The sequence below is a fragment of the Triturus cristatus genome, chromosome 7 (assembly GCF_964204655.1).
Source record: "Triturus cristatus chromosome 7, aTriCri1.1, whole genome shotgun sequence".
In the NCBI taxonomy this organism is placed as follows: domain Eukaryota; kingdom Metazoa; phylum Chordata; class Amphibia; order Caudata; family Salamandridae; genus Triturus; species Triturus cristatus.
Genome location: NC_140590.1, coordinates 1,456,991,221 through 1,457,017,398, shown reverse-complemented (window position 1 = coordinate 1,457,017,398; position 26,178 = coordinate 1,456,991,221). Strand labels below are relative to the sequence as shown.

At 47.4% G+C, this 26,178-nt stretch overlaps 1 protein-coding gene across 4 annotated transcripts in view; it reads right to left on the bottom strand.

Annotated features, from left to right (window-relative positions):
• Positions 1-26,178, bottom strand: part of L3MBTL1 (L3MBTL histone methyl-lysine binding protein 1) — a 501,211-nt gene that overhangs the window by 232,070 nt on the left and 242,963 nt on the right. For all 4 annotated transcript variants that reach the window (XM_085619211.1, XM_085619212.1, XM_085619213.1 and 1 more), the window contains 2 exons: positions 22,373-22,508; positions 18,282-18,373 (listed from right to left, as the gene is read on the bottom strand). In XM_085619211.1, coding sequence (XP_085475337.1) covers positions 18,282-18,373; positions 22,373-22,508 — 228 coding nt within the window. The remainder of the gene's footprint in view (positions 1-18,281; positions 18,374-22,372; positions 22,509-26,178) is intronic.

The following is a 26,178-nucleotide window of genomic DNA, read 5'->3' as shown; positions in this document are numbered from 1 at the left end:
TTGGCCGTTCCTTCTAAGCAGGGGCATAGCACAACTATTTGCACAAATGTATCCATCTGGACAATATCCTCTTTTGAACAGCGTTTACTGCCTGTGTACCCCACAAACAGCTGGTTGTCACATCTGAGCACCTCAGTGCAGTCATTGCGCAAACTCACCACTCTTCTCAGGACCATTCAGTGTAGCCTCTCCTGATTCTTGCTGGGATGGAGTGGAGGGTAATAGGTCTGGGGGGAGAAGGGGTCTAATCAAATTGCCCACATAAAATGAAGACAACACCTTGGGGAAAAAAAACTATTTTTATTTGAACACAAATCTTCCAGAAAGAGACTTGCGATTGGGCCATGACAAAAGGAGTGGGTGAAAAAAAAATTGCCAGTCCCTTCAAAAACATTACCATGAATAGGCACTTAAACAGGGATAGCTGGTCTGGAAGGCAGAGACAAGCTCACTGAGCCATGAAGTAGTACTTGCTGGTTCTCACCACACAGCCCTGCTGGGCCAGCGAGAGCATCAATCGAATGAACTCAGATAGACATGCCCTGAAGGGACTGACCTCATGCTCTGCACACCACTTAAAAATCTGCTCCACCTTCCAGAATAGTCCTATTTGGTGAAGGGTTAAGGAGTAGAAAGGATCTTGTCGACCACATCTGGTGGTAGTTAGAAGGAAGTCAGGTGCCCCTAATCAATCTCCAGGCATGAAAGTGGGGTCTCTGGAGGTTAGTGTGCAGAACTAACCCCTTTGAATAGGAGAAGTCCTACCTGAGAGGAAGACAGAACAGGGGAAACCAAAAGAGGTGCAGAAAGTCGGTAAACCACACCCTTCTCAGCCAGTCTGAGATGATGAGAATGACGTGGACCAGTCCTGGTGAATCTTTCCCAGCACCTGAGGAATCAAGTGTATGGGAGGAAATGCGTAATGAAGTGGAAAGTTCCACCTCATTTGGAACATGTGGCCAAGGCTTCCTGCAGCAAATACTGGAGGGCTAAGAACTTCTAGAAATGGGCATTGCTGTGAGTGTCAAAGAGGTTCACCTGAGGGGTGCTCCATAGGGCAACGATGTACTGTACCACCTCTGAATGTAGACACCAATCATTGTCCGCAAGATGACACCGACTCCGAGAGTCAGCCCTGGTGGTGGGAGACCTGGCCAGAAGGTTGCAGACTACCAATATTCTATGCTGGTACGTCCACGCCCAAAGCCACAGCACTTTTTGACACAGAAAGTGAAAGACCATTCCCCCCTGTTTGTTGATGTACCACATTGTAATTGCAATTGTAATTGTATTTATTTAGCACCTACTACCCCTGACGAGGCGTTGAAGCTCTTTTCAGCGAGTAGCAAGCTACTCTGGAACCCAAATTAGTGGTGAACCTTACAGTCATGCTGTCCATCAGGATCTGGACAGATAGACTGAGAATGGAAGGGAGGAAGTCTAAAGCATCTGCTAAATTGCCCTCAGTTCGAGCTGGTTGATGTGTAGAACCTGCTGATCTGGAGTCCAGAGGCCTCTGAACACCAGATCCTCAAGATGAGCACCCCATTCTAAGGTGGATGCATCCGTGGCAATGACTGGCAGGGAAAGGACAACAGCTGAGATAGTGTTCTTCCACCAACAACCAAATCAGATCCACTGCAGTATCCTGGGAAATCATGGTGGAGTCTGCCAGATCTTCTCTGGGATTGAACCAATGTTTGCAGAGGCACCACTAAAAAACCCTCATAAGCCAGCGAGAACCAGCAGGACTGGAATTTGAGCATCTCTCAGAAACATTACAATCATATCCCGATTTTCTCAGAACCTCAGCAGAGGAGTGGAAGCTCAAAGTAATATTGTGGCCGGTACTGCTCTTATTAACAAGAGGCACTACGAGGGTCTAGATGAGACTTGGGCATGCTGCTAGATGAAACCCAGGTTGAACAGCAGGCAGTTGCTTGCAAGTGGGGGGACACCATATCTGGTGAACTGGCTTTGAGCTACCCGTCGAAATTCCTGAGATGGGCAGCAACCTCTGCCATTACTTTTTTGAAGACTAGAGGTGCTGATGTTGGTTCGACTAGGAGGACAACAAACTGGTAGCGAGTGGACCCTACCATGAAACACAGGTACTTCCTGTGCGACTGCAGGATCAGTGTATGGAAATACTTATCTTGTAAGTCAAGTGAAACCATTCAGTCTTCAGCTCTCAACACCAGAAGAACCTGAGCCAAGAAAGGCATCTTGCATTTTTCCTTCCGAGGATAAAAATCCAAGGGCCCAATTCACAGAACAAACTTAAGACAAAATCCTAAACTTAGTACCATTTTGGTATTCACAGAATGCACTTACTACTTCTGGTATTCACAGAATGAACTTAATACTTTTGCGATTGACAGAATAAACGTACTACTTTTGGTATTCACCGAATGGATTTACGACTACTAACTTTAGGTCTGCACTTGGGCTGGAAATTCTGTGCCGGAGGCGGAGCTTCCGTGCCGGAGGCGGAGGTTCCGGCCCAGAGGCGGAGCTTCCGGCCCGGAGAAGGGGCTTCCGGGCCGGAGGCGGGGCTTCCGGGCCGGAGGTGGAGATTTTGGCCATGGCTAAATCTCTGCCACTGGCCGGAATCCCCACCTCCGGGCCGGAAGCTCCGTCTCCGGCCCGGAAGCCCCGCCTCCGGGCCGGAAGCTCCGCCTCCTGGCCGGAATTTCCGGCCCGAGTGCGGACGTAAAGTTAGTAGTCGTAAATCCATTCTGTGAATACCAAAAGTAGCAAGTGCCTTCTGTGAATACCAAAAGTAGTAAGTGCATTCTGTGAATACCAAAAGTAGTAAGTTTAGGATTTTGTCTTAAGTTAATTCTGTGAATCGGGCCCCAAGAGTCTGAGGACTATAATTGGATGAAAACTGCTGTCCTTCTTGGGAACTATGAAGTACCAAAAGTAGTATCCCACCCAATTTCCTGATGTGGCACCAACCCGCTGCTCTTTTCAGCAGTGGGACTGACACCTCCTGCAGCAGTATTCAAAGTTGGTGTGCTGAATGAAGGGACTGGGGAAAGGGATGGTTCTATTGCAAGGGTGGGGTGTACCCCTTTCTCCAATATTAAGGAGCCATTGTTCTGAAGTTATGGCTGTCAGACGTGCAGAAAGAGGATAACCATCATCCCACAGGCTGCACTTGCTATTTCAAGGAAAGGCTAAACTGGATTTCCAGGTGGCATGAGAGAAGTTGAGAAGGTGGAAGAAGGTGGAGGGTTTATGGGTCTGGCTGCCTCTGCCCTTAACTCTATACTTGTATTGCCTCAGGAGCTGGTTCCTTTGCTGAGGACTAAGAAGGCTGACACTGGTGAAAACAGAAGCCTATCGAGAATTCCTGAAATTTGTGAAACTGACAGTATTCTTTCTCTTAGGATTAAAGGCCCAAAGATTGGCCCATCACTCTGCCTACTTTGAACATCTCAAGGGCAGCATTTGCCTTATCCCAAAAAGCCTAGTTCTGTCAAAAGGCATGTTTATCACTGCTACTTGGCCATACCTGGGGAAGCCAGATGATCAGAGATAAGCATGCCTGATAAGGGCTATGGAGGAATTCATAGCTCTGACTTTAGAATCAGCCATATCCGGGCCAGCTCCAATTATTTGCCTGGAGACATCATACTCGTGCCAAACCAACTCTGGAAGGTGGACTCTAAGGTGGTCGGCTAAGTTTGGCACCACCATCTGCTACAAATCCCTTAGGTCGTGTGTATACTCCCCAACAGCAAGCCTCCCCATCCGCCTGGGATGACTCCAGGTGGCCGGCCGCGCTGGGAGCCGCACCGATGCCCACCGTCCAAGCACAAAACCTGGGATTCATCCTGGACTCATCACTCTCAATGACCCAACAAGTCAACGCCGTCTCCTCCTCCTTCTTCAACACCCCCCGCATGCTTCGCAAGATCTACAGATGGATCCCCACCGGAACCAGAAACACGGTCACCCACGCCCTTGTTAGCAGCAGACTGGACTACGGCAATGCTCTCTATGCTTGAACCACGGCCAAACTCCAGAAAAGACTGCAACACATACTCGTCCTCGGCATCTCCCGCTATTTCCACATTACAACCCACCTGAAGGACCTGCACTGGCTCCCCGTCAACAAGAGGATCACTTTCAAGCTCCCAACCCACGCACACAAAGCACTTCACAACGCCGAACCAGCATACCTCAACAAGTGTCTCACCTTCTACACCCCTAATCGCCAGGTTTGCTCCACCAACTTCGCCCTCACCACCGACCCACGCATACACAACCACCACCGGCAGCAGATCCTTCTCCTACCTTGCCACCAAGACGTGGAACACCCTCCCCACCCATCTGCGTCTGACCGATGACCCCTGATGACCTTCAGGAGACACCTCAAGACCTGGCTGTTTGAGCAGTAGCTGCTACCCTCCCACCCTCAGCGCCTTGAGACCCTCACGGGTGAGTAGTGCGCTTTACAAATGATTGAGTGATTGATTGATTAGCAGAGCAGGGTACCAGACTGCCAGACAAGGTCTTCTTCTTACCAAGTACCAGCTTTCTTGAATCCCTGTCAAGACAGATTGCAAGAAAGGAGTACAGGTTTTGTTTTGTACACGGTAAGACTTGCATGACCAACCTTTCCAGATATAGCTGAATAGACAAGAAAACAGGGTCAACAGATTCACGTCTGTAGCACCTGGAGTTCAAACAATTCCCTACCTAAGCAGGCATGGTCTTTTTAGATGCAGGTTTAAGTGCGCCTCATTGAATGTCAGCAAGGGATCAGAGGTGCTGACTGAGGGCTGCAGAACCTCTGTCAAGATGTTTGACATGTTTTTTACCAAGGGAAGGAGAAATTCAAGGGCATAAGCAGCCTTCCTGTGCAACACAAAGAATGGAGCCACCTCAAGGAAATGTATCCCTGATGGACAGTTCATTTCTTTTTTGGGGAGGGGTACCCAATCCACTAGTTTCTGATATGGCTTGTCAAAAGATGGGTGGGAGCCAACAGACTGCCTTACTACCATAGTCTGTATAATGCCAGAATGAATCAGGCATTTGAATTTGGTTGGAATCCACGTCAAACATATCATGCATTGTTTTCTAGCAGCACTGGTGAGAACTGTCTCACTCCAACTACTTTTCCTCTTCCAAAGTTGACTAGGCCTCCCTTCTGGACCTCAGTAGGAGTGTCTTAGTTTTAGACAAAACCTTGGTGGAGAGTGCGGTCAAAGTTGGCACTGAAAGATGGTCAATCAGTGAAGGACTTGGCAAAGGAAATTTCAAGAATGTGATGTGGACATTCCGCATGGAATGCAGGGGACGAGCAATGCCAAAGGAGTACCCATCGGGGAATCCGAATGGAGCCCCAAAAAGTCTTATGGGGCTGCAGGCTCACCGCAATGGACCACCACATGCCTAAATCTTTACATCACGACATGCACAAAGAAGACTGCACAATCTCCAAATAGGGCACTTTGTCTCTGTCACTCCTCACAGCACGACTTTAACAAGAGTGCTAGGTGGTGCACAAAGACGCTCCCTCCCACTGCTGCTACCTACCTGCCTCTGCTGCCTGACGCCTGTTTGCCGCTCCTCACCACCTACCTGACGCCGCTGCCTGCATCTCGCCTCCGCCGCCTCCCAGGTACCGCCTGCTGCTTCCTGGTCGCCACCCACGCCGCTACCTTCACTCCTCACGCCCGCTGACCACCGCCACTTACCTGGTCACTCCTTGGGCTCCGTCGCTTCCCGCCGATTTTCCCGCCGTTTTCTCGGCGCCGCTGCCCCAGGCGCACACTCCCACTCCCGCCTCCTCCTTCAGTCCCGCCCCCCCTCCCTGCCCATTGGCCACCCCGCTCCCGCCTCCCGCTGACCCTCCCTCCCGGCTCCTTATTTAAGGGGACCCCGCGGGCTGGTCAGTGCGACCCCCTGTGCCTGCACAGACGGACGCTCCCTCCCACTGCTGCTACCTACCTGCCTCCGCTGCCTGACGCCTGTTTGCCGCTCCTCACCACCTACCTGATGCCGCTGCCTGCATCTCGCCTCCGCCGCCTCCCAGGTACCGCCTGCTGCTTCCTGGTCGCCACCCACGCCGCTACCTTCACTCCTCACGCCCGCTGACCACCGCCACTTACCTGGTCACTCCTTGGGCTCCGTCGCTTTCCGCCGATTTTCCCGCCGTTTTCTCGGCGCCGCTGCCCCAGGCGCACACTCCCACTCCCGCCTCCTCCTTCAGTCCCGCCCCCCCTCCCTGCCCATTGGCCACCCCGCTCCCGCCTCCCGCTGACCCTCCCTCCCGGCTCCTTATTTAAGGGGACCCCGCGGGCTGGTCAGTGCGACCCCCTGTGCCTGCACAGACGGACGCTCCCTCCCACTGCTGCTACCTACCTGCCTCCGCTGCCTGACGCCTGTTTGCCGCTCCTCACCACCTACCTGACGCCGCTGCCTGCATCTCGCCTCCGCCGCCTCCCAGGTACCGCCTGCTGCTTCCTGGTCGCCACCCACGCCGCTACCTTCACTCCTCACGCCCGCTGACCACCGCCACTTACCTGGTCACTCCTTGGGCTCCGTCGCTTCCCGCCGATTTTCCCGCTGTTTTCTCGGCGCCGCTGCCCCGGGCGCACACTCCCACTCCCGCCTCCTCCTTCAGTCCCGCCCCCCCTCCCTGCCCATTGGCCACCCCGCTCCCGCCTCCCGCTGACCCTCCCTCCCGGCTCCTTATTTAAGGGGACCCCGCGGGCTGGTCAGTGCGACCCCCTGTGCCTGCACAGACGGACGCTCCCTCCCACTGCTGCTACCTACCTGCCTCCGCTGCCTGCCGCCTGTTTGCCGCTCCTCACCACCTACCTGACGCCGCTGCCTGCATCTCGCCTCCGCCGCCTCCCAGGTACCGCCTGCTGCTTCCTGGTCGCCACCCACACCGCTACCTTCACTCCTCACGCCCGCTGACCACCGCCACTTACCTGGTCACTCCTTGGGCTCCGTCGCTTCCCGCCGATTTTCCCGCCGTTTTCTCGGCGCCGCTGCCCCAGGCGCACACTCCCACTCCCGCCTCCTCCTTCAGTCCCGCCCCCCCTCCCTGCCCATTGGCCACCCCGCTCCCGCCTCCCGCTGACCCTCCCTCCCGGCTCCTTATTTAAGGGGACCCCGCGGGCTGGTCAGTGCGACCCCCTGTGCCTGCACAGACGGACGCTCCCTCCCACTGCTGCTACCTACCTGCCTCCGCTGCCTGACGCCTGTTTGCCGCTCCTCACCACCTACCTGACGCCGCTGCCTGCATCTCGCCTCCGCCGCCTCCCAGGTACCGCCTGCTGCTTCCTGGTCACCACCCACGCCGCTACCTTCACTCCTCACGCCCGCTGACCACCGCCACTTACCTGGTCACTCCTTGGGCTCCGTCGCTTCCCGCCGATTTTCCCGCCGTTTTCTCGGCGCCGCTGCCCCAGGCGCACACTCCCACTCCCGCCTCCTCCTTCAGTCCCGCCCCCCCTCCCTGCCCATTGGCCACCCCGCTCCCGCCTCCGGCTGACCCTCCCTCCCGGCTCCTTATTTATGATGCCCCCTCAGCGACCGCGCAGCGGACGCGCGCAGCGGGAGCGCCGATTGAGCGCCGAAGGTGCGCCAAAGGTAAGCCCGTCTGCGCCCGTCCGCGCCTGGACCGCGCCCAGCGGCAGACTCCCTGGTCCCCGCGCCCGCCAGCCCCCCCGCAGGACCTACGACTTCGCTACGCTCATCGCACTCAAAACCGCCCGAGCCCCCGGTTGCTACCGAGCGTCCCCGCGACGCCCCCATGGACCCTTCGCCTGCCGATCCTGCAACTTCTCTTGCCTCCAAACAAGCACCACGCCCACCAAGACGGACAACAGCAACCACCTCAAGTGCATCCTGCTCAACACCCGCTCCGTCCACAGACACGCCGTGGAACTCTGGAACCTCCTCGACACTGCATCTCCAGACGTCGCCTTCCTCACGGAAACCTGGATGAACGACTCTTCAGCCCCCGACATCGCCATTGCCATCCCGGACGGCTACAAGATCATCAGGAAGGATCGCGTCAACCAGACCGGAGGAGGCATCGCCATCGTACACAAGAGCACCATTCGCATCTCGACTGACTCCATCGACGTATTCAACGCCGCAGAATACCTGCACTTCCAGATCCACACCGACCCCAAGACTACCCTCAGAGGCACCCTCATCTACAGACCCCCGGGACCACGTGCACAGTTCTGCGAAGACATCGCCGACTTCATCAGCCCTCACGCCCTCCCCTCCGCCGACTACATCCTCCTCGGGGACCTCAACTTCCACCTGGAGAGCAACAATGACCGCAACACCACCGCCCTGCTGGATAACCTCGCCAACCTCGGACTTCAGCAACTGGTCAACACCCCCACCCACTTCGCCGGCCACACGCTCGACCCACTCTTCTCGTCCAGCAAGCACGTCACCTTCAGCCACTCCACCGGACTTCACTGGACCGACCACAGCTGCGTCCATTTCAGCTTCAGAAAGAACACGGTCCACCATCACCCGAAGCAGGCTCCCCACAGAAACTGGAGCAAGATCACCGCCGACCAGCTCGCCACCTCCCTCAGCCAGAGCCCACCTGTCAGGACCACGGACCCTAACACAGCTGCCCTCGACCTCACGCAGTGGCTGACCTCCTGTGCCGACGACCTCGCGCCACTGAAGAACCCCCTCACCAGGCCCAGAAGCAAGAAGGCCCCCTGGTTCACCGACGAACTTAAGGACTCCAAGAAGGCCTGCCGCACCCTCGAGAAGGCCTGGCTCCTCAACAAGACCGCCGACAACAAAACAGCACTGAAACTCGCCACTCGCAGACATCACCAGCTCATCCGCACCACCAAGAAGAAATCTCTGCGGGAACGACTGGACAAGAACGCCCATGACAGCAAGGAGCTCTTCAACATCGTCAAGGAGTTCTCCAACCCCAGCACCGGCAACAACGACATCACTCCCTCACAGGACCTCTGCGACTCCCTCGCCTCGTACTTCCACCGCAAGATCGCCAACATCCACAACAGCTTCGACATTTCACCCCCGCACCCATCGGTCGTACCTTCGCACCCCACCGCCACCCTCCAGACATGGACCGAGGTGACCCCCGAAGACACGTCACGCATGATGAACACCATCCACTCCGGATCTCCGACCGACCCGTGCCCCCATCATGTTTTCAACAAGGCAGCCTCTACCATCGCACCCCACCTCCGAGACATCATCAACACCTCCTTCAACACAGCAACTTTCCCGGAGAGCTGGAAGCACGCCGAACTCAGCGCTCTGCTGAAGAAACCAACAGCGGACCCGACCGACCTCAAGAACTTCCGCCCCATCTCGCTCCTTCCTTTCCCCGCCAAAGTCATCGAGAAGGTCGTCAACAAGCAACTGGCAGCCTTCCTCGAGATGAACGGATCCCTCGACCCATCACAGTCCGGATTCAGAGCCAACCACAGCACCGAGACCGCCCTCATCGCAGCCACCGACGACATCCGAGCCCTGCTCGACAACGGCGAAACAGCGGCACTCATCCTCCTAGACCTCTCCGCAGCATTTGACACTGTCTGCCACCGCACACTAGTCCAACGCCTCAACGACACCGGCATCCAAGGGAAGGCTCTGGAATGGATCATCTCATACCTCTCCGGCAGAACACAGAGAGTACGCCTCCCTCCGTTCCGCTCCGAGGCCACCAAAGTCATCTGCGGCGTCCCGCAAGGATCGTCACTCAGCCCCACTCTCTTCAACATCTACATGAAACCCCTCGCTGCCATCGCATGCCAACACAACCTCAACATCATTTCCTACGCCGATGACACCCAGCTAATTCTCTCCCTCACCAGAGACCCCGACACCGCCAAAGCCAGCCTGCACGAAGGGATGACAGACGTCGCTGAATGGATGAACATCAGCCGCCTGAAACTGAACACGGACAAGGCAGAAGTCCTCATCCTGGGACCATCACCCTCCGCATGGGACGACTCCTGGTGGCCCCCGGCACCGCACCTGAACCGACGGACCACGCACGCAACTTGGGCGTCATACTGGACTCCTCCCTATCGATGACCAGACAAGTCAACGCCGTCTCCTCAGCTTGCTTCCACAACCTCCGCATGCTCCGAAAGATCTTCCGATGGATCCCAACCGAGACCAGGAAGACGGTCACCCACGCTCTCGTCACCAGCAGACTAGACTACGGAAACACCCTCTACGCCGGTACTACGGCCAAGCTTCAGAAAAGACTTCAGCGTATTCAGAACACCTCCGCCCGACTCATCCTGGACGTCCCCCGACGCAGCCACATCTCGTGCCACCTGAGAGACCTGCACTGGCTCCCGGTCAACAAGAGGATCACGTTCAGACTCCTCACCCACGCACACAAGTCCCTCCACGACCTAGGCCCAGGGTACCTCAACAGCCGCCTCACCTTCTACACGCCCACCCGCCGGCTACGTTCCGCTAACCTCGCCCTCGCCGTCGTCCCTCGCATCCAGAGGGCCACCGCTGGAGGAAGGTCATTCTCCTACCTGGCAGCTAAGACTTGGAACTCCCTACCCGTCCACCTGCGGATGACCCAGGACCACCTGGCCTTCAGGAAACAGCTCAAGACCTGGCTGTTCGAGCAGTAGCAGACCCCCTTCCCCAAGCGCCTTGAGACCCTTACGGGTGAGTAGTGCGCGATATAAGTTCCATGATTGATTGATTGAAAGAAGGTCAAAGGGCATTTGCCTTTGCTACTGCTATTTTATTTTATCCTGCTGGTGACAAAATGTATTAAAGAGCGGGTTTGGCTGTAGTATAAGTAGCAAAAACTTTGTTACTTGGGGGTGACCTGTTTGGATAGAATTCATATATTGGTCCTCTGTGGGACACACGTGTCTTAGATGAAAGTACATCAGAAGGTCATGACACATGAAGTCATCCTTGAAACTGCATTTGTACACCTGCAATTACTATTAGACTTACACATGGTCACTTGTCACTTTACATTACATTATTTGTTTCTTATATATTTTAGACACACACATCTGTGGATGATATTTCACTTAGAGAAACACACCTGAAGACAGGCAAAGTAACGTAACTGTAAGTATGCTTTCCAGTCTTGGCATGTTTCATAGATTTACAAAACACTACGGCTTGCCGAATTTGTTAGTACATGCAGGTTACACTTGCTGGCTTCTTGCTCCATAAACCAAAGGATGCCATGTTTTGCAGAATTAATAGATTTATTTTATTGGTAGCTCATTTTTAAAAACGGCAAGTGCTCCCAGTGCAAAGAGTTGGTGGATGGAAACTTCTCACATGCTGTTGTCCGTGGGCTTTGTCAAGTTCCCAAACCTGTGTTATTCTGAGTTGTCAGGCTGTGAATCCTCAATATTGTTTACTTCACAGTCCACATATTTAACACTATTAACATTAAAACAGCTGTATGCTACTTGTAGAGTATCCTCCTGAGTTCAACTCTCTTCAAAGACTTTCACTGTACAGATTTTCAAAGCTTGTCAAAAGCTAGGGCCTGATCTAAAGCTAGGAGGGTGGCCTGCCATCCTTGAGGCTGCCGCTCATCCAACTTTTTTTATTTTTCATATACAAAATCCGAAAGAAGGAGTTTGTCTTTAAAAAACATTTGACTAATAACCCTGAAACCCTGGATTATTCCCAAACAGAAAAAAAACAGAACATATGACTGTCCGCTTTAAATAGGGAACGTGATCTAATGATCTTTCACTGATGGCAGCTTGTCAATCAGCCATCAGTGCAGGATTCTGACTGTGGACCAGGTGGGGACACCACCATCAGAAACCTAATGGTTTACCCATCTCAGTCAAAGTGGGTAAACCAACAGTTTGGTGAACAGGATACTCCGCCACATCTGTGGCGGAGTATCCTGTCTATGAAACTAGAAATTGGTCCCTAAGTAATTCCAGAGCCTTGGGAACCACAAGAAAGGGGGAGTGGGCACATTGAATATGAATTGATGAAAGACAGATACTAACATTGGAGAGCTGTAGTTAGAGTTAAGTAATTGGCTCTTTCATAGATTCACAAAAAGAGACTAACAAAGCAGTATCTTAGAAGCAACAGTGGTAGGCGGGAAAGAACCAAACCATAAGCAAATAAATGTCAAAGCAGCTGTCGTGCTGTCTTCTCTACTCTGGGATTCACATCAAGGCAGGCAGGAGTGGATGGAAAAGGTGTGCTTTTCATCCTCGAAGCTACAGGCACTGCAGTTGCCTTTTAAGGGTACTCTGGTGAAGTGGACAGCAGCCATACCTTGTGTAAAGTACTAGCATCCTGCCTACCTGAACGTGAGCTGTAGTGATATAGATGACAATCTATCTTCATAAGTCTGCTTCACCAAGGCTTAAGTTTGACAGATAGCCCAAAATCTACAAAAACTTGGGCTGACTGACGAAAATCCTCAGATTTTTCTAATTGGAAATTTAAACATCTTTTGACATCAAGAGTGTTTACCTTTGTGTTGTGGAAAGAATGTAGGTAAGGGGATCAACTGATGCAAATAGAATGAATCTTGAGGTAGTTTTGAGAGCTATGGAGTATTTGTTAAAGTGTAGGTATGATACCCTTATTAAGAATGCTTGCATCACGATTACCCTTCTCACTGAGATGACAGCAATCATGAATGCTGTTTTTCATACAAGACATTGACTAGAAATCCTATTAAGGAACCTGAAAGGCACCTTGGTCAAACCTATTAAGATAATGGTAATTTGCCCAAGATTTTGGAAAAGTTCAAAAGCATCTACTCATGAACTTTAAGACCATCCTCATTAAGAAAAAATTAATTGGCTCCGCTTTACTCTATGTGTGAGAAAGGCAGCTAGGTGCACTCTGACTGAAATGTACTTCATCTCTGATTTGACTACATGGAGAAGATACAGTAGCAACTGGTGTGGGGACATTGACAGCAGGTCCAGGCTCTTGATGCATCTGTTTTTCTTGGAGGTCTAAGCAGCCACATTTTTGGGTAGCTGGATTGTCAACTGCAAAGACTGAGGGTTACGGTGATGTGCAGTTCACTAAATGGCCTCCCCTTGAGAAACAGGCATCTCTATCTGTTGGTGAACCGGAAACACTTGGTGTTCTGATTGGAAGCAAAAAGTCCCACTGCAGGATTACCCAGCGCTGAAATATTATAGACAGCTGTCTGTCATCCAGTCCCAAGTATGACTCATGGCTGGAGGTGTGCTGTCTGCTGAAAGGAAATTCGCATACACTGTCTTTTCCTTGTACATGCTTCACAGATGCTGAGCTTCTAACGACAACAGGAAAGATCTTATTCTGTCTTGCTTCACAGTACAATATGTGATTGTAATTTTGCCCATGCAGACCATCACTTGGGTGTTCTGTACGTCAACTAGGTTGCTTTCCACTGTGGACTCCACGCCCTGGATTTGCAAGCCCTGCAGATGAGACTCCTACACTTTGGGGACATACTTTTCATGAGAAACGGCCAGAGAGTGGACGGGGGCACAGCTTTGCTCATGAAGATCTTGTGGCTGTTCTCTCACCATTTAAAGTGCCCTCATCAGCTTTTTTTTTTTTAATGAGTTTTATATAGCGCAAACTTGACCGAAGGTATCGGGTATCAGAGCGCTTTACAAAGCACCAGTTGCGTTACATGAGGACACATTCATATTTTGTTGGGCACGGGGAGATTAAGTGATTTGCCCAGAATCACAGGACGTTGAGTTTCATTGCCGAGACTCGAACCCAGTTCCCCAGATTTGAGGTCAACTGCCCTAGCCGTTAGGCCAGCTCCTCGCCTCCACGCTGCAGCGTGATTGTGTCCTTGTGTTACCAGTCTCCATCAACCTGAACGCTAGAGCGACAGCAGATAAGTGCTAAAATGTCCTTCCGGTGAGTAAGCCCACATGCTATATTTTGCATCATTTATATCCTAAAAATTAATTGGTGATTATGCAGTGCACCCAGGGACCTAGCTGTGACCTAGCTGTGTCAGTGTCTTCCCTAATTGCTTGAAGAACATGTTCAATCTGTGCCCCAAAGGCATTCTCTTTGTAAGAATGCTTGTCCCTCACTTTCACCTGAACCTCTGACCTAAAAGCAGCACTCTTTGAGCCAGCAATACCTCGCTAAAGCAGCAGCATTCCCTAACTGGTGAAACCTGACAAAGGAGAATCACTGAGGCATCCATTGAGGCTGAGGAATATTGCTCATTGCTCATCTTTCTTTAGGCCAGCTTTAGCCTATATCATGTTGTCTTCTGGTAATTTTCCCCAAAAGTGAGCATTGTTGTTCCACAACTTTAGATCAACAACTGTATATCATACCTAGCGATGATGGCAGAAGAATTGATTTCCTTGTGCTAGTGACTGCAAGTGAGTTTCACCATCTCCCACGTATTGTCCCTTTATCTATAGGCATTGAATGCGTTGTTGATGGGTTCCTGGAATGATGCTGGTCCACAAAAATAACTGAACCAGTCTACATCCGATGGATAAAGCATGCAAGTGAAATGTCTGGGTCTTTTCCAGTCTGCAAACATTTATGGTAGCCAGTTTTGTGTTTTCAAGGGGTGGGTGTTATCCTCTTATAAACAAGTCAGATTAGAAACAGCTTAGACCTTCCTAATTAATGTCTTAAAATAAAATATTAAGGATTTCTCAGCAGAGAAGACTGGTGACTGATTTGCTTGGATGCTCATTCAACCAGTTAATGAAAGTGTGCAATGCCATAGGGAGGAGAAATGTTTGGGTTAGGCTCTGGGCTTGCACCTTCTGGCACAACATGAACATCTGATTCTGGTGCTCTTGTATGTAAAGCGTTATCTGGCTGGTCTGCAGCTTAATCATCACCATCATCATCATGGCACTCGCTCCTTCAGCAGCAACACTGCCATTATCATTAAGGTTTTAGAGCTGCTACCTTGTTGAGGGTGATAATGGTGGTAGCTTCAAAGCTGTTGGATCTGTTGGCTAAGGGTGGATAGATGGTGGCACCACTGTTGGTTAAAGTGATTGTTAAGGAGGCCCTTGAGGGGTAAGAACCTGGGCCAGTGTCTGAATCATGCAACATTAAAAGATGCACAGGGATCTGAATCATGGTAGCATATAAAGTCATATCATACCTGATGTCATGTCAAAGGTGAGGAGGAGGAATTGAATGAAGATACAGTGAGTGCCTATGTGTAACAATATGCCTCACATTGGTATCTAATAACGTTCTCTTCTGACACAAACTATATCTCCAATTGGTACAGACAGGTAGCTTCAAGATTAGATTGGTCATTCTCTGAGCTAAAAAAGGCTTATAACCTTTATTTAATTTGTTACTCCTTCACATAGCCATCATCCTCATACGTTAAGCAGATGTCTGTAACAATAAGTCTGTTGGTTTCAGTTTAATTGGATTAGGGACACCGGAAAGGGAAAGCAGTTGGTAGTGCAGATTCAATTAGAGCTGATGGCAAAGTCAATGCCTCCAAAGAGCCAAAAACGGGTGGCTGCGCAGTTGTCTGAGTTTCAATCGATGAGGGAGAAATCAACAATAAAACAGCTAACGGTTGAACAATGGACAGTGCTTACTTTGAGCTGGTGGTTTCAGGTGCTGAGCACCGGCACTTAGTACAGTCTGCCACATTGTGGCGCTGCTTTTCTAATGCAGAGATGAGCACAGCAGTTATTTATTAATTCAATATACATTAAAAAAAAATATTACCACCTGCCACCCAAGACATTCTTATTGCTTTGGGGGCCTAGAATACTCTGAACTGTCAAGATTGTGGGAGTGTGTTCATTAATAGTTGTGTTGATAGTATCATTGGCAGCGCTGGGATGGGGCAACGCCTGGTGCAAGCTGTAGTGGCCTCCTCTTGAGGGCCATGGCACTTATTTTCTTTTTTTTTACAAATTAAGCACTGACAGAGGAGCAGCCTATGGGTGGACATCCAGCAGAAATAAAGGTGTAGCAGTCGACAACTCAGCAGTTGGTAAGACATGAGAAGAGGAGACCATCCCTTGGGTTTGCAGGGCCGACAAAGGTAAAGCCAATGAGGTAGATATCTATGTTGCAGGAGAAACAACTGTCTCCCAATCAATCGCTATGACAGCAGAAAGCTATGAGAGCGGAGCACTATAAGACTTCCAGCTGGAAATGGACAAGACAACAGTTGACAATGTTGCAGCCGTTGCCCGTGCAGATAAGAGCAGCGGGACCGGGTGGGGAGGGGGGGCGGGTATTTCGACGGATGATGACCAGGGAAAATGAAATAAATCATTAATTTCCTCTTGTCGTTTTCTGTCGAAATCCCCCTCACCCAGTCCCACCGCCACACACAATGTTGGCATGCAGGACAAGTGCAAAGGAATGAGCAGAAATGTTAACAGACTAAACCAAGCTTACTTTGGTCTTATTTTGTTTCACTGCAGATTGTCTGGAATCAACATCCCATGCCACCATCTTAGAGAAGTACTTGGAATCTTTTTGCTTAGAGTCTTTAGAAGTCTCCTGTGATCATCTGTGCTTAAATGCTTTTTTCTTTTATTCAATTAGCTAAATATGGGCCAGATGTAAGACAGTTTTTAGAAGTCGCGAACAGAGTATCGGGCCATTTGCGACCACTAACACTATTTACCAGTATGGATGTCATGTGACTCCTACACCTTGTAGTCAGTTTTCTGTCTTAAGTAGCCTTTAGTATGCACTGATTTACACATGAATGATTCATTGTCTCTGTGTAATGTGAATGTGATGTAAAGTGCTCTGACACTTTACACTGGTATGAGTGGTGCTATAAAACAAAAGAAATGCATGTGAGAGAGAGTGGTTATGGAGAGTTAAGGGGCACTGTTAAAAGATGGTGGTCATTGGGGGCGCCAACAAACATTGTTACACAGGGCGCCACCCGTGCTAAACCGGCCCTGAATGTGGGTTTACTGATGAACGAGAACTGAACCATGCTAAACCTATGAATGTAAGTTGAACTTTGACCCAATGTGAATATACACTGAATTATGACTGCTAGGGGCAGATTTACCAACATTTTGCGCTGTATTGGTGACACAAAATAAAAGCAACCCAGCTAAAAAAAAATTTTTCTTATTTATTTTCCTGTGTAAAACTTGTTTTGCGCTGGAAAGTTGCCTAAAAGTAGTAACGCAAAGCAGCACCTAGCGCTGTTTTACGTTACTTAGCGCCAAGGGAGCTTTCGATGGGTGGTACCTGGGTGATCCCATGCAACCACCCATGTTTCTTTCTACGCAAAACCCTATCTACCAAAAATTTGAGACAAGGTTTTGCGTCAAAAACATAACGCCATTTGAAATTAGTCGTTGAAAGGAGAAATGTTTTCATTTCTCCTTTTTCCGACTTTGCATGCGTGCTACACTGTACAGCACACATACAAATTGGGAAAAGTTTTAAATGTAGTCTAAGCATAGTATTTTGTACTGAAAGGGCACCCTTCCCGTAAAAAAACCTATGCTAGACTCACGAACACACCCTTGTAAATATGGTGCAAAGTTTGCGAGTGGCGCTCAGCAGCTAAATTCTGCGCTGGCGCTAGGGAGAGGGGAGGAGAGAGCCATATCGCTAAAGATATGGTGGTGTCCTATCTCCCTCTTACACAACCTAGTGCAGAAACTTTGAGTTCAGCACTGCGTTGCATGAGAATTTGGTAAATCTGGCCCCATGAAATATAAATATAAACAGACAAATCATACTAGATGTGTGAATGCAAAAGGGAATGTGACACAATCTGTTAGATTAGAGAATAATGGTCAGGTTGTGTGTGAATGTAAGGTGAAATATCAGTCAAGTGGTGTTAAAGATAAACTCAAGAGCATGAATGTAGAATGGAATATGACCCTTTGAGTGAATACAATAAAATAACGATGCATGCATTGAAATATTACATGAAATATGACTCTGCGTCTGTGTGATCGTAAAGTGATAAATAACCTTATTATCTGTAAATGTTCACTGAAACATGGCCCTAAAGGTGTTCCTGATGTTGTGAAAGTCAACGTATGACCCCTAGAGTTACTAAATCTCTTTGTATCTTTCATGGAGCAAGGCAGACAATTGTACGCCCAGACCCATACAACAGGTGGACGTATACAAAGATTTCTCTCTGAATTTTCATTTGAACAATTTGAGGTTGTCTGTAAATTTAATTTTGACACTCTATCCTTCTTCATTAACCATCTGCACACCTCATCTAATCAATCTTTTCGAATTCTTAGAAGACAACAGAAAGCTGTGGCTTTGATACTCACATTATTTGGTGTTACAAACAGGTGTTTTGGGGCCATCTGAGCCTTCATAATTCGCAGGTAGTTGGTCCAGCTAAAGTCTTCTTCTCTGTAACCTAAACACCCTCAGGGAGGAAGAGCACAACATACAGAGATAAATGTTGACTCCAAACTTTATCTTCCAAATAAAGAGCCATAGAGCCCAGAAGGCTGTAATGGCACTAGAGAGAATCTCTATAAAGTACATTTCAAAATACTCCACTCCTGCCAGTTAGGAGTCCAGAAAGTTGGATAGCAAGCTCTAAAATCGCGAAATGAGCTGGATACATGCTAGAGTAGGCAAATACTGCCGACTTAAATATCCGTCCAAAATATTGACTACAAAAAATATTACATCGGAGTTAATGATGGAAAATCTACACCCATTGCGACAACATTTTTGTAGATGGTATTTAAGACATATTTATGGAAGATCATATTCCTGTAAATTATACTCTGACATACAACTGTTGAGGAACCTAGGAAATCCAAATACTATCCAGCTGTAGTGCTATCTTCCTTGCAGTATGACTGTAGAGTACACAGAATGCTTGCTACAGCTTGTTGCAGACTTTTGGCAATTTACGGGGCGATTCATAAATGGCCTCCACACTCGTAACGGGGGGGGCCTGAACTCGTGGCGTGGGCCCCACAATGGGTAACTGCAGTATGGTGGTCCTGCCATGAGTGCGGAATGGGCCCTGTATCTTTTGAGCGGAAGGAAGGATTAGATAACCTGTTCTATATGGCCAGAGTCTGGAGTGAGAGACAATGCCTGCAGTGAGGTGATTGGCCTGCATATGCAGGGGGGTTGTTGATACAAGAGAGTATCAAAGATCTGAAAGTTCCTATAAGTTCCATTTCTGACATCCATCTCTTGGAGACAGAGACATTATATTATGGGAAACCTCTTACTGCCACAGGTAAAGACAGCGTGTGCCTGATGCTTCTGTACAGGTTTCAGGGGACCCTTTAAGGAATATCCCAACAGTGACAGCCCCTTCCTGGAGGGAGGATAGGGGCCTCGGGTGACCAAAGAGCTGGATGGACTGGCATTAGTCCAGGGCTCAGCCAAAAATGGGCCGTCTTGACAAGGCATAATCAGTATGTGGTTACTGCACAGAGGTTCAGTACTGCTAGGTCTATCAACCTCATAGGGGTTCTCAGGGCACCAAGTTGAGGCACCAAGGTAGGACTTCACTTCACTATCCAGTGGAGGGCACTGCTCCCAACATTAACCCAGGTCAAGTGCATGCAAGTATGCTAACCATTTGTGAACTAGAGACTTTTGGCAAGCCAATTCTCAGGTGGGCCCTCAGGGGGATTATGGTGAGGGGACATCACACCCGCTCACATGTTCATTTGCCACCTCAGTGCTACCAACTAGAGCAGGTGTAGGACACTTTTGAGTATTTACCACTGGTGGGGGGAAGGCTTGATCAGGACAAAGATCTGTACCAATACCTTATCGGTTTCAGTGAGCCCCATGTTCCAGCTGTGGCTCTGCATATGGCTATGATTGAGTAAGCTCATCTGCAACGGGCCAAGTGTACATGTACTTCACACTGCAGCACTTGCTGGGTATGTGGTGACAGTGAGTCATGTAACTATGATTTCCAGGATCCTGCATACCAGATGAAGGCTTCAAATATAAATCTGAGGATGTTTGTTAGAGAGTGGTTTATTTTTTTGCACAAATTTAATGCACTGGGCAAGGGAAACGTTAATGCTCATTAAACAGCCCATGCCAAACCATGACCTACCACCCACACGGGGGGGTCATGGGTCAAAAGGTAGGTAACCTGGTGATACCAAAATGGTAAATAAAAAAAGATGCACTAGATAGCAAATCGATATGTCTAAAACACTCCAATCAGGAGTGATCCTAACCCAAACATGTAATCAGAAGCAGTTCTAATTCAAACACTCCTAAGATCTAATTTGGAACACTACAAAAAATTGAGAAATCTTTGGATGGCAAAATTTCCCACTTCTGATTTTTTTCGCCCTACCACCCTTTGCTCAATAAAGTGTGTAGCCAGAGCCTCAAGAAAGCAGCATGAGTTAAAAAGCAGGGTGGAGAAAAGGAAGCATCCAGCACAAAAACAAACAGAGTACCATTCAATGGTTTGCAAATGAGGGACTGCTGATGCAATTATGAAATTAAGCAAACTGGTGGCGATTTTTGATTATAGTTTGATTGCTTGCCTTGTGGTCTATGCAATTACATACCTCAGCTTGTTTCTTAGGAACAAAGAATATCAGAGATGAAGGAGAGGACTTTGAGAGCCTTAGGAAACTGGTGGCCTTCTTGTCCAGATATGACTTTACAGCTACAAAATATACTAGCACCAGGTTCTAGCATCTTATGAGAACAGAATGGTGTCTGCCTTCTGCTCTCTAAATTGTCTTGATATTTTGTGTTTTTAGAACTCCTGCCTCAATGAGCTGGCCTTCATCTGCATGAGAAGTAGTGTTACAACAAAGTGGCTTTCATTGCATTGTTCACAGCAAGTTTTCAGAATGCAGACAGAAATATGACAGTTCCTATTGATATCCTATTGTCAACTCTTGCTGTCAAAAATGACATGCACATGAGATTCCAAACTGTTAAAAGCATGAATCCAAAATGTTCTCTCTTCATTATGGCCTCCTGAACATAACTTTCTTTTAGTATCTGGTGAGTAATGTGGCCATCTTGCTGCCAACTACTTTTATGTGACCTTTTTCTGCAGGTACCAGATGATTGGGGAAAAAGCCCATTCACAAAAGTTCCCAGCTGCGCATGAATCAACCATGATCAATATATGATGCCATTCCTGTATAGGAATGAACAAAGATACATCTGTGAATAAGGATACATCTATGGTAACAGAGGCAGCTCCTACCTGCAGGATATTGAGCAAGACTTAGGTGATTGTCAAGCTGCCTTTTTTAAGTTTTCGGGTGCACGCATTTATGTAGCGTCCTTGTTTGGAAAACAAGCCCTAATTAATCTGCCTTCATTTTATTTTTACTCCTTACATCAGTGTCTTCCTGATACTATGGATGTGCTTTGGCTCATGAGGACTTGTGTGCTCAGTTGGCATGGAACATAATGCTGCTGTATTTTGTCTTTTCCCTTGGCTATACAATGGCCTACTTGTAAAGCTGGCATTATCAAGGCATCAAGGTCCTTTGTCAGCATGCTTTTCAATTGGTGCCTCAGGAAAGCTTGTGTAGCTTTTCTCATGGTGACTTTATCCACAGGCAATGAACTGAACCAAGAGACTCAAGAGGCTCGATAAATCAAATGGCTTTCACAAGTCAACAAGTATGAACAACAGTGTTTTTCGCTCACTTTGAGTACACAGTCGCTTTCATATTTTGACTCTCGCATTTTACTTTTCTGTTTGTTTCTAACACCAATTGTAGGTATGGGTAACTTGAAAGAATATTTGCAACATTAAGTTTCCACACATAACTGACTTTGGATATTCGTTCTATCTAATGTTATGCACAATGCACTTTTCTATCCCTAGTTCTTCACAATATGTATGAGTAAGGGTGGTGTTGTTAACGGGGTGTATTCCCCATTAAAATATTTTAGACTGTTGATTATTTTCTGGCATCATTATTTTGTTTTTTACAGCCCTAAGGAAGTCTCGTAGACAAAACATATTTTGGCCGTTTTTTCAGGTCGAGCATTAAACAACTCTTTTGTTCGTCATCTAATGCCTGGTCTTTGAATTAATCGCATGTACATTGAAAACTTTTATAAGTTATGTGCTTTGCTGTTATATTGGGTTGTATCTAATAAATTAGAACATTGTCCAATGCCTTCTATGTACTGTGTTTTAGAAAAATATCCTTTTTTGTATTTTATCAATTGTAATTTGTATGTATAATTATTGTTGAATCTTTGAAAGATACACTGTAATGGATTTAATATTTTTTGTAACTTTATGTGTGATTAAATTAATATTGTGTGCTTCAGACAAGTATAAAACATATTGTAATAATGTACCACATATAAGGACCATCACCTGATGGGAAGTGCATGCTGCTTTACCAATGCTATGCTATTCCCCTCTTACCTTTTGGGGGCTGCAGTTTGTGTCCTGTCCTCTCGCACCACCCCGCAGGATGAATGTTCGGAGAGTCAGCGTTTACCCAAAAGTCGTGACATTCGGAATAGCCATCAAAGTGAAGGCGCATCCTGTAACCGCAGACCTGCATGCGTGGAAGGAATAGGGTATGGGTGGGCAAGGAAGAGGGTGTACAAGGATAGAGAAAGTAAGGGAAAATGGCAGAAAAGGAGCAGGGAGTGGGAGAGGTCAAAGCAGGACCAAAGAAGAAGGGCATACCACAAAGAAATACAAACAAAAGAAAAGTAAGGCGGGAGGAAGGAAGGAAAAGGGAAAAGAGAAAGAGAGGCATAGAGGCTGTAAAGAATAGTATAGGAGACAGAAGCAGCAAAGGACCGGATCTTCCTATAAAGACATACCAATTCCCCTATTTGTTTTCATTTTGATTTCTCTGCCCTATGAAAAATTCTGTGTATGCAATGTGTCCCCTTTAGTAATTCCTAGTTTCTAAGATAGCCATATGTATAACCAAACTGCTGTTGGTTTTATCCATCTCCTTAATGACTCTGTCTTCACAGTAACCTCCTCTATTTTGCATCCTAGTCTTCAGCCTTACATAAGTTTGTTTCTGGCCTTAAATTATCCTCATTCATAATTTAAAAAACCTTGAGAGATTCAATTTTAGTGTATTCAGCTGGGCAATGGTAGCTAGAGGTTTTTGTCACTCAGGCACAACTGTTACAGAAATGTAATAATGTTTGAGATGGGAGAAACCACAGGGGTGATCCATTATAATTTCCCATCATTTTCCTACTCTATCCAGTAGAGAAGTGTTTTCCTAACTGGTAACCTCAAGAGCTGAAAGAATGTAATTTATTGTAAGCCTTAACATAAGGAGAACTCATTGCTGAAGAAAGGCTGGACTGTGTTTTTTAGGGTTACAGAATATTTGAAAGCACCTTTATTAGAGGCCAGCGAGAGGTAGGAAAAGCCTTTCCCAAACCAGTTCTGAGAGAATATACCAGTCCAGGGCCACTTGAAAGTTCTCCAAATATACTGTGTTTTTATCAAACCTTTTTGTGCACGGTTATTTAAATTTTTTTATATTTGTGGTATGCCTACCTCCTATATTACCTCTTTTTTACCACCAATGAGACCAGTAGAAATTCAATTTGAGAAGTTGATTATGAGGATGACTACCATTGTGATAAGACAGATCCTTTGAGCAACAAATGTAGGAATTAATGGACTACACAAAGAAGGTAGCAGTTGTTCTTAGAGACATTATTCACCAAAGGGTTCAGAGTCAGGTTTGTTGTGAGGATACTCCCAACAAGTCTACCTTTTGAAAAGGATGCAGTGAAGAACCTGAGGTAATACAGTTCAACAAAGCCGGTATGTCAAATGGGAGTGAGACTGAGATGTCACCATTCAACAATTTAATCTCGGTACTGTAAGCATTTAAGCACAGCCATTCCTGCTGCATCCAGCTTTGGACCTGTGTTTGCCAATCTAAGAGATGTTGACTATGACTAAACAAATTTTCATGGATTTACTCCAAATTGGACATTGAACATCATAAATGAAATTAGCTTGTGATATGGAAACATAAAAAGATAAAATAAACTAAGAAATGGTTTCTTTGTAAAAAAAAAGACTATGAGTGAATAAAGTCACAAAAAATATTCTTAACGACGAATAGACAAACGTACAAACAATGAATGATAACTGAAAGAAATGTACGATATTGAGTCATACAACAAGTGAATGCAAGGGGTGACCAGTGGATAACTATCCATGGCGAACAGATATCAATAGCAAATTCCACCATTTAAAAAAAAAAATGGTACCCAAAGGGGGATTTTTGGCCATATATGAAGTTTTTATTAGAGTTTTACCAGTGAAAGCATACAAACAGTGCCGTACCCCCCGTGGCGGCCCGACCACCACCATCACTGTGGGTCACCGAGATCCAAGATTCTGTGGTGGTCGCGCAGTGGGAAGGGAAAGGAATGTGCTGACGGGCTGCTGCGGCACCGCCAAGCATATTAAGAGTCGGCTTTCCACCGCACAATTCATGGCGTGAGCCCACCATGATAAGGGTGGCGGAGAGGCATTTAAATTGATCCTAATAGATCCCCTGCCACTTCAGGGCCTCGGGGTGCATGCAGAATCGCACTTCAGTTCCTGCACAGTGTGACATGCATGCCACACCATGCAGGAACATGCTGCAAGCACTGTCACGTGGCGGTCTGTTGTTAAGTTTTTTCTCTGAGCCCTACACAGCTGCTGCCTTGAGACTGCTGCAGCTCCGCCCACCTGTCCTTGATTACACTCCGGGTGCACAACGGGCTTGGCGGTCCTCCTGTCAGCACAGCAGTGGCAGGCTGGCAGGGGGACTGCCGAACTCATAACAAGGCCAGTAGTCTGTTCTATCAAATTTTCATTGATTTGAATTCTGCTACTTTTCTCCTTGTAGACTTCATACACCACTCACCAACATCAATCTCTTTACTTATTACCTCTTGTTGTTCCTCTACATTTTCTTCTTTTATGTTACCTTCCAAGTTATCATGGCTAGCCCACCCTAACAACCTTACTTACCCCGTTACTGTCCATGAATTGATTATGGCTTGCTTGTGATTTGTTTTATACCAGGAAATCTCCCTGATTCAACACCCTCTCCTAAGGCCATGGTGGGCACTCTGAGACATTACCATCTCAGTGGTCTACTGTTTGTCCTATTTATGTTATCTCTCTACCAGGGAAAACAAGCTTGAGCAAAGAAGGTGCAAGATGGCAGCGGACCCTTGAAGCTCTGACATGACGTGGAGCTAATAATTGTAAAAAGTCACTCTCAGCATGTTTACACCTTCTTTGAACATGCTGTTGGACTTCTCCTGACTTCCACAGCGAGGCTGTGTTGCAGTTTCACTTCCGGGAGCCTCCTTCATGTTTTGGTGCCATGACAGTAAGTTCTGCTGCTTTGTGGGTGGCCGCCATTTTGTTCAGCGCGCCGCTCTCATTCCGCATTTTGCAGAAAGAAATGCCTCTCCTCTAACTGCAGCTACTTACCTGCTCATGCCCTAGGGCCTCACTGGATGTTTTCTTTTCTTTTGTTTTTGCTGTTACAGCCCAGTGACTGACTCAGTTGCCATCTCCATTATGCCTCAGCACTTCAAGTGTGTTTTTTGGTAACTTGTGAATGGCTGCCATTTTGTCAGCGTGCCACTAGCATTCCACTTTCTGCTCAAATGAGCACTCTTTTTTCCATTAAATGGTCTACATGAAAACACAAAATCTTTAAAGGCTGCAATTATAATGCTGATTTCTATCCTCAGGCTAATTTCTACAACTATCCTAAATACACTGGGGCCGATTCACAGAACTAATCTGAGACAAAATCCTAAACTTATTACTTTTTGTATTCACAGAAGGCATTTAGTAGTAGTAAAGATAGGATTTTGTCTTAAATTAGGATTTTGTCTTAAATTAGGATTTTGTCTTAAATTAGGATTTTGTCTTAAATTAAACTTGAGTTAAACTTAAGTTAAACTTAAGTTTGTCTTATGTTTTGGTCTTAAGACAAAATCCTAACTTGAGGAAAAAAACCTAACTTAAGACAAAATACTAACTTAAGATAAAATACTAACTTAAGACAAAATACTAACTTTACTACTACTAAATGCCTTCTATGAATACCAAAAGTAGTAAGTTTAGTATTTTGTTTCAGATTAGTTCTGTGAATCGGCCCCAGTGAGTTTCTTTTGCGTATATCTTCCTATTTACCTCATGAAGTGCTTTGCATTTATATT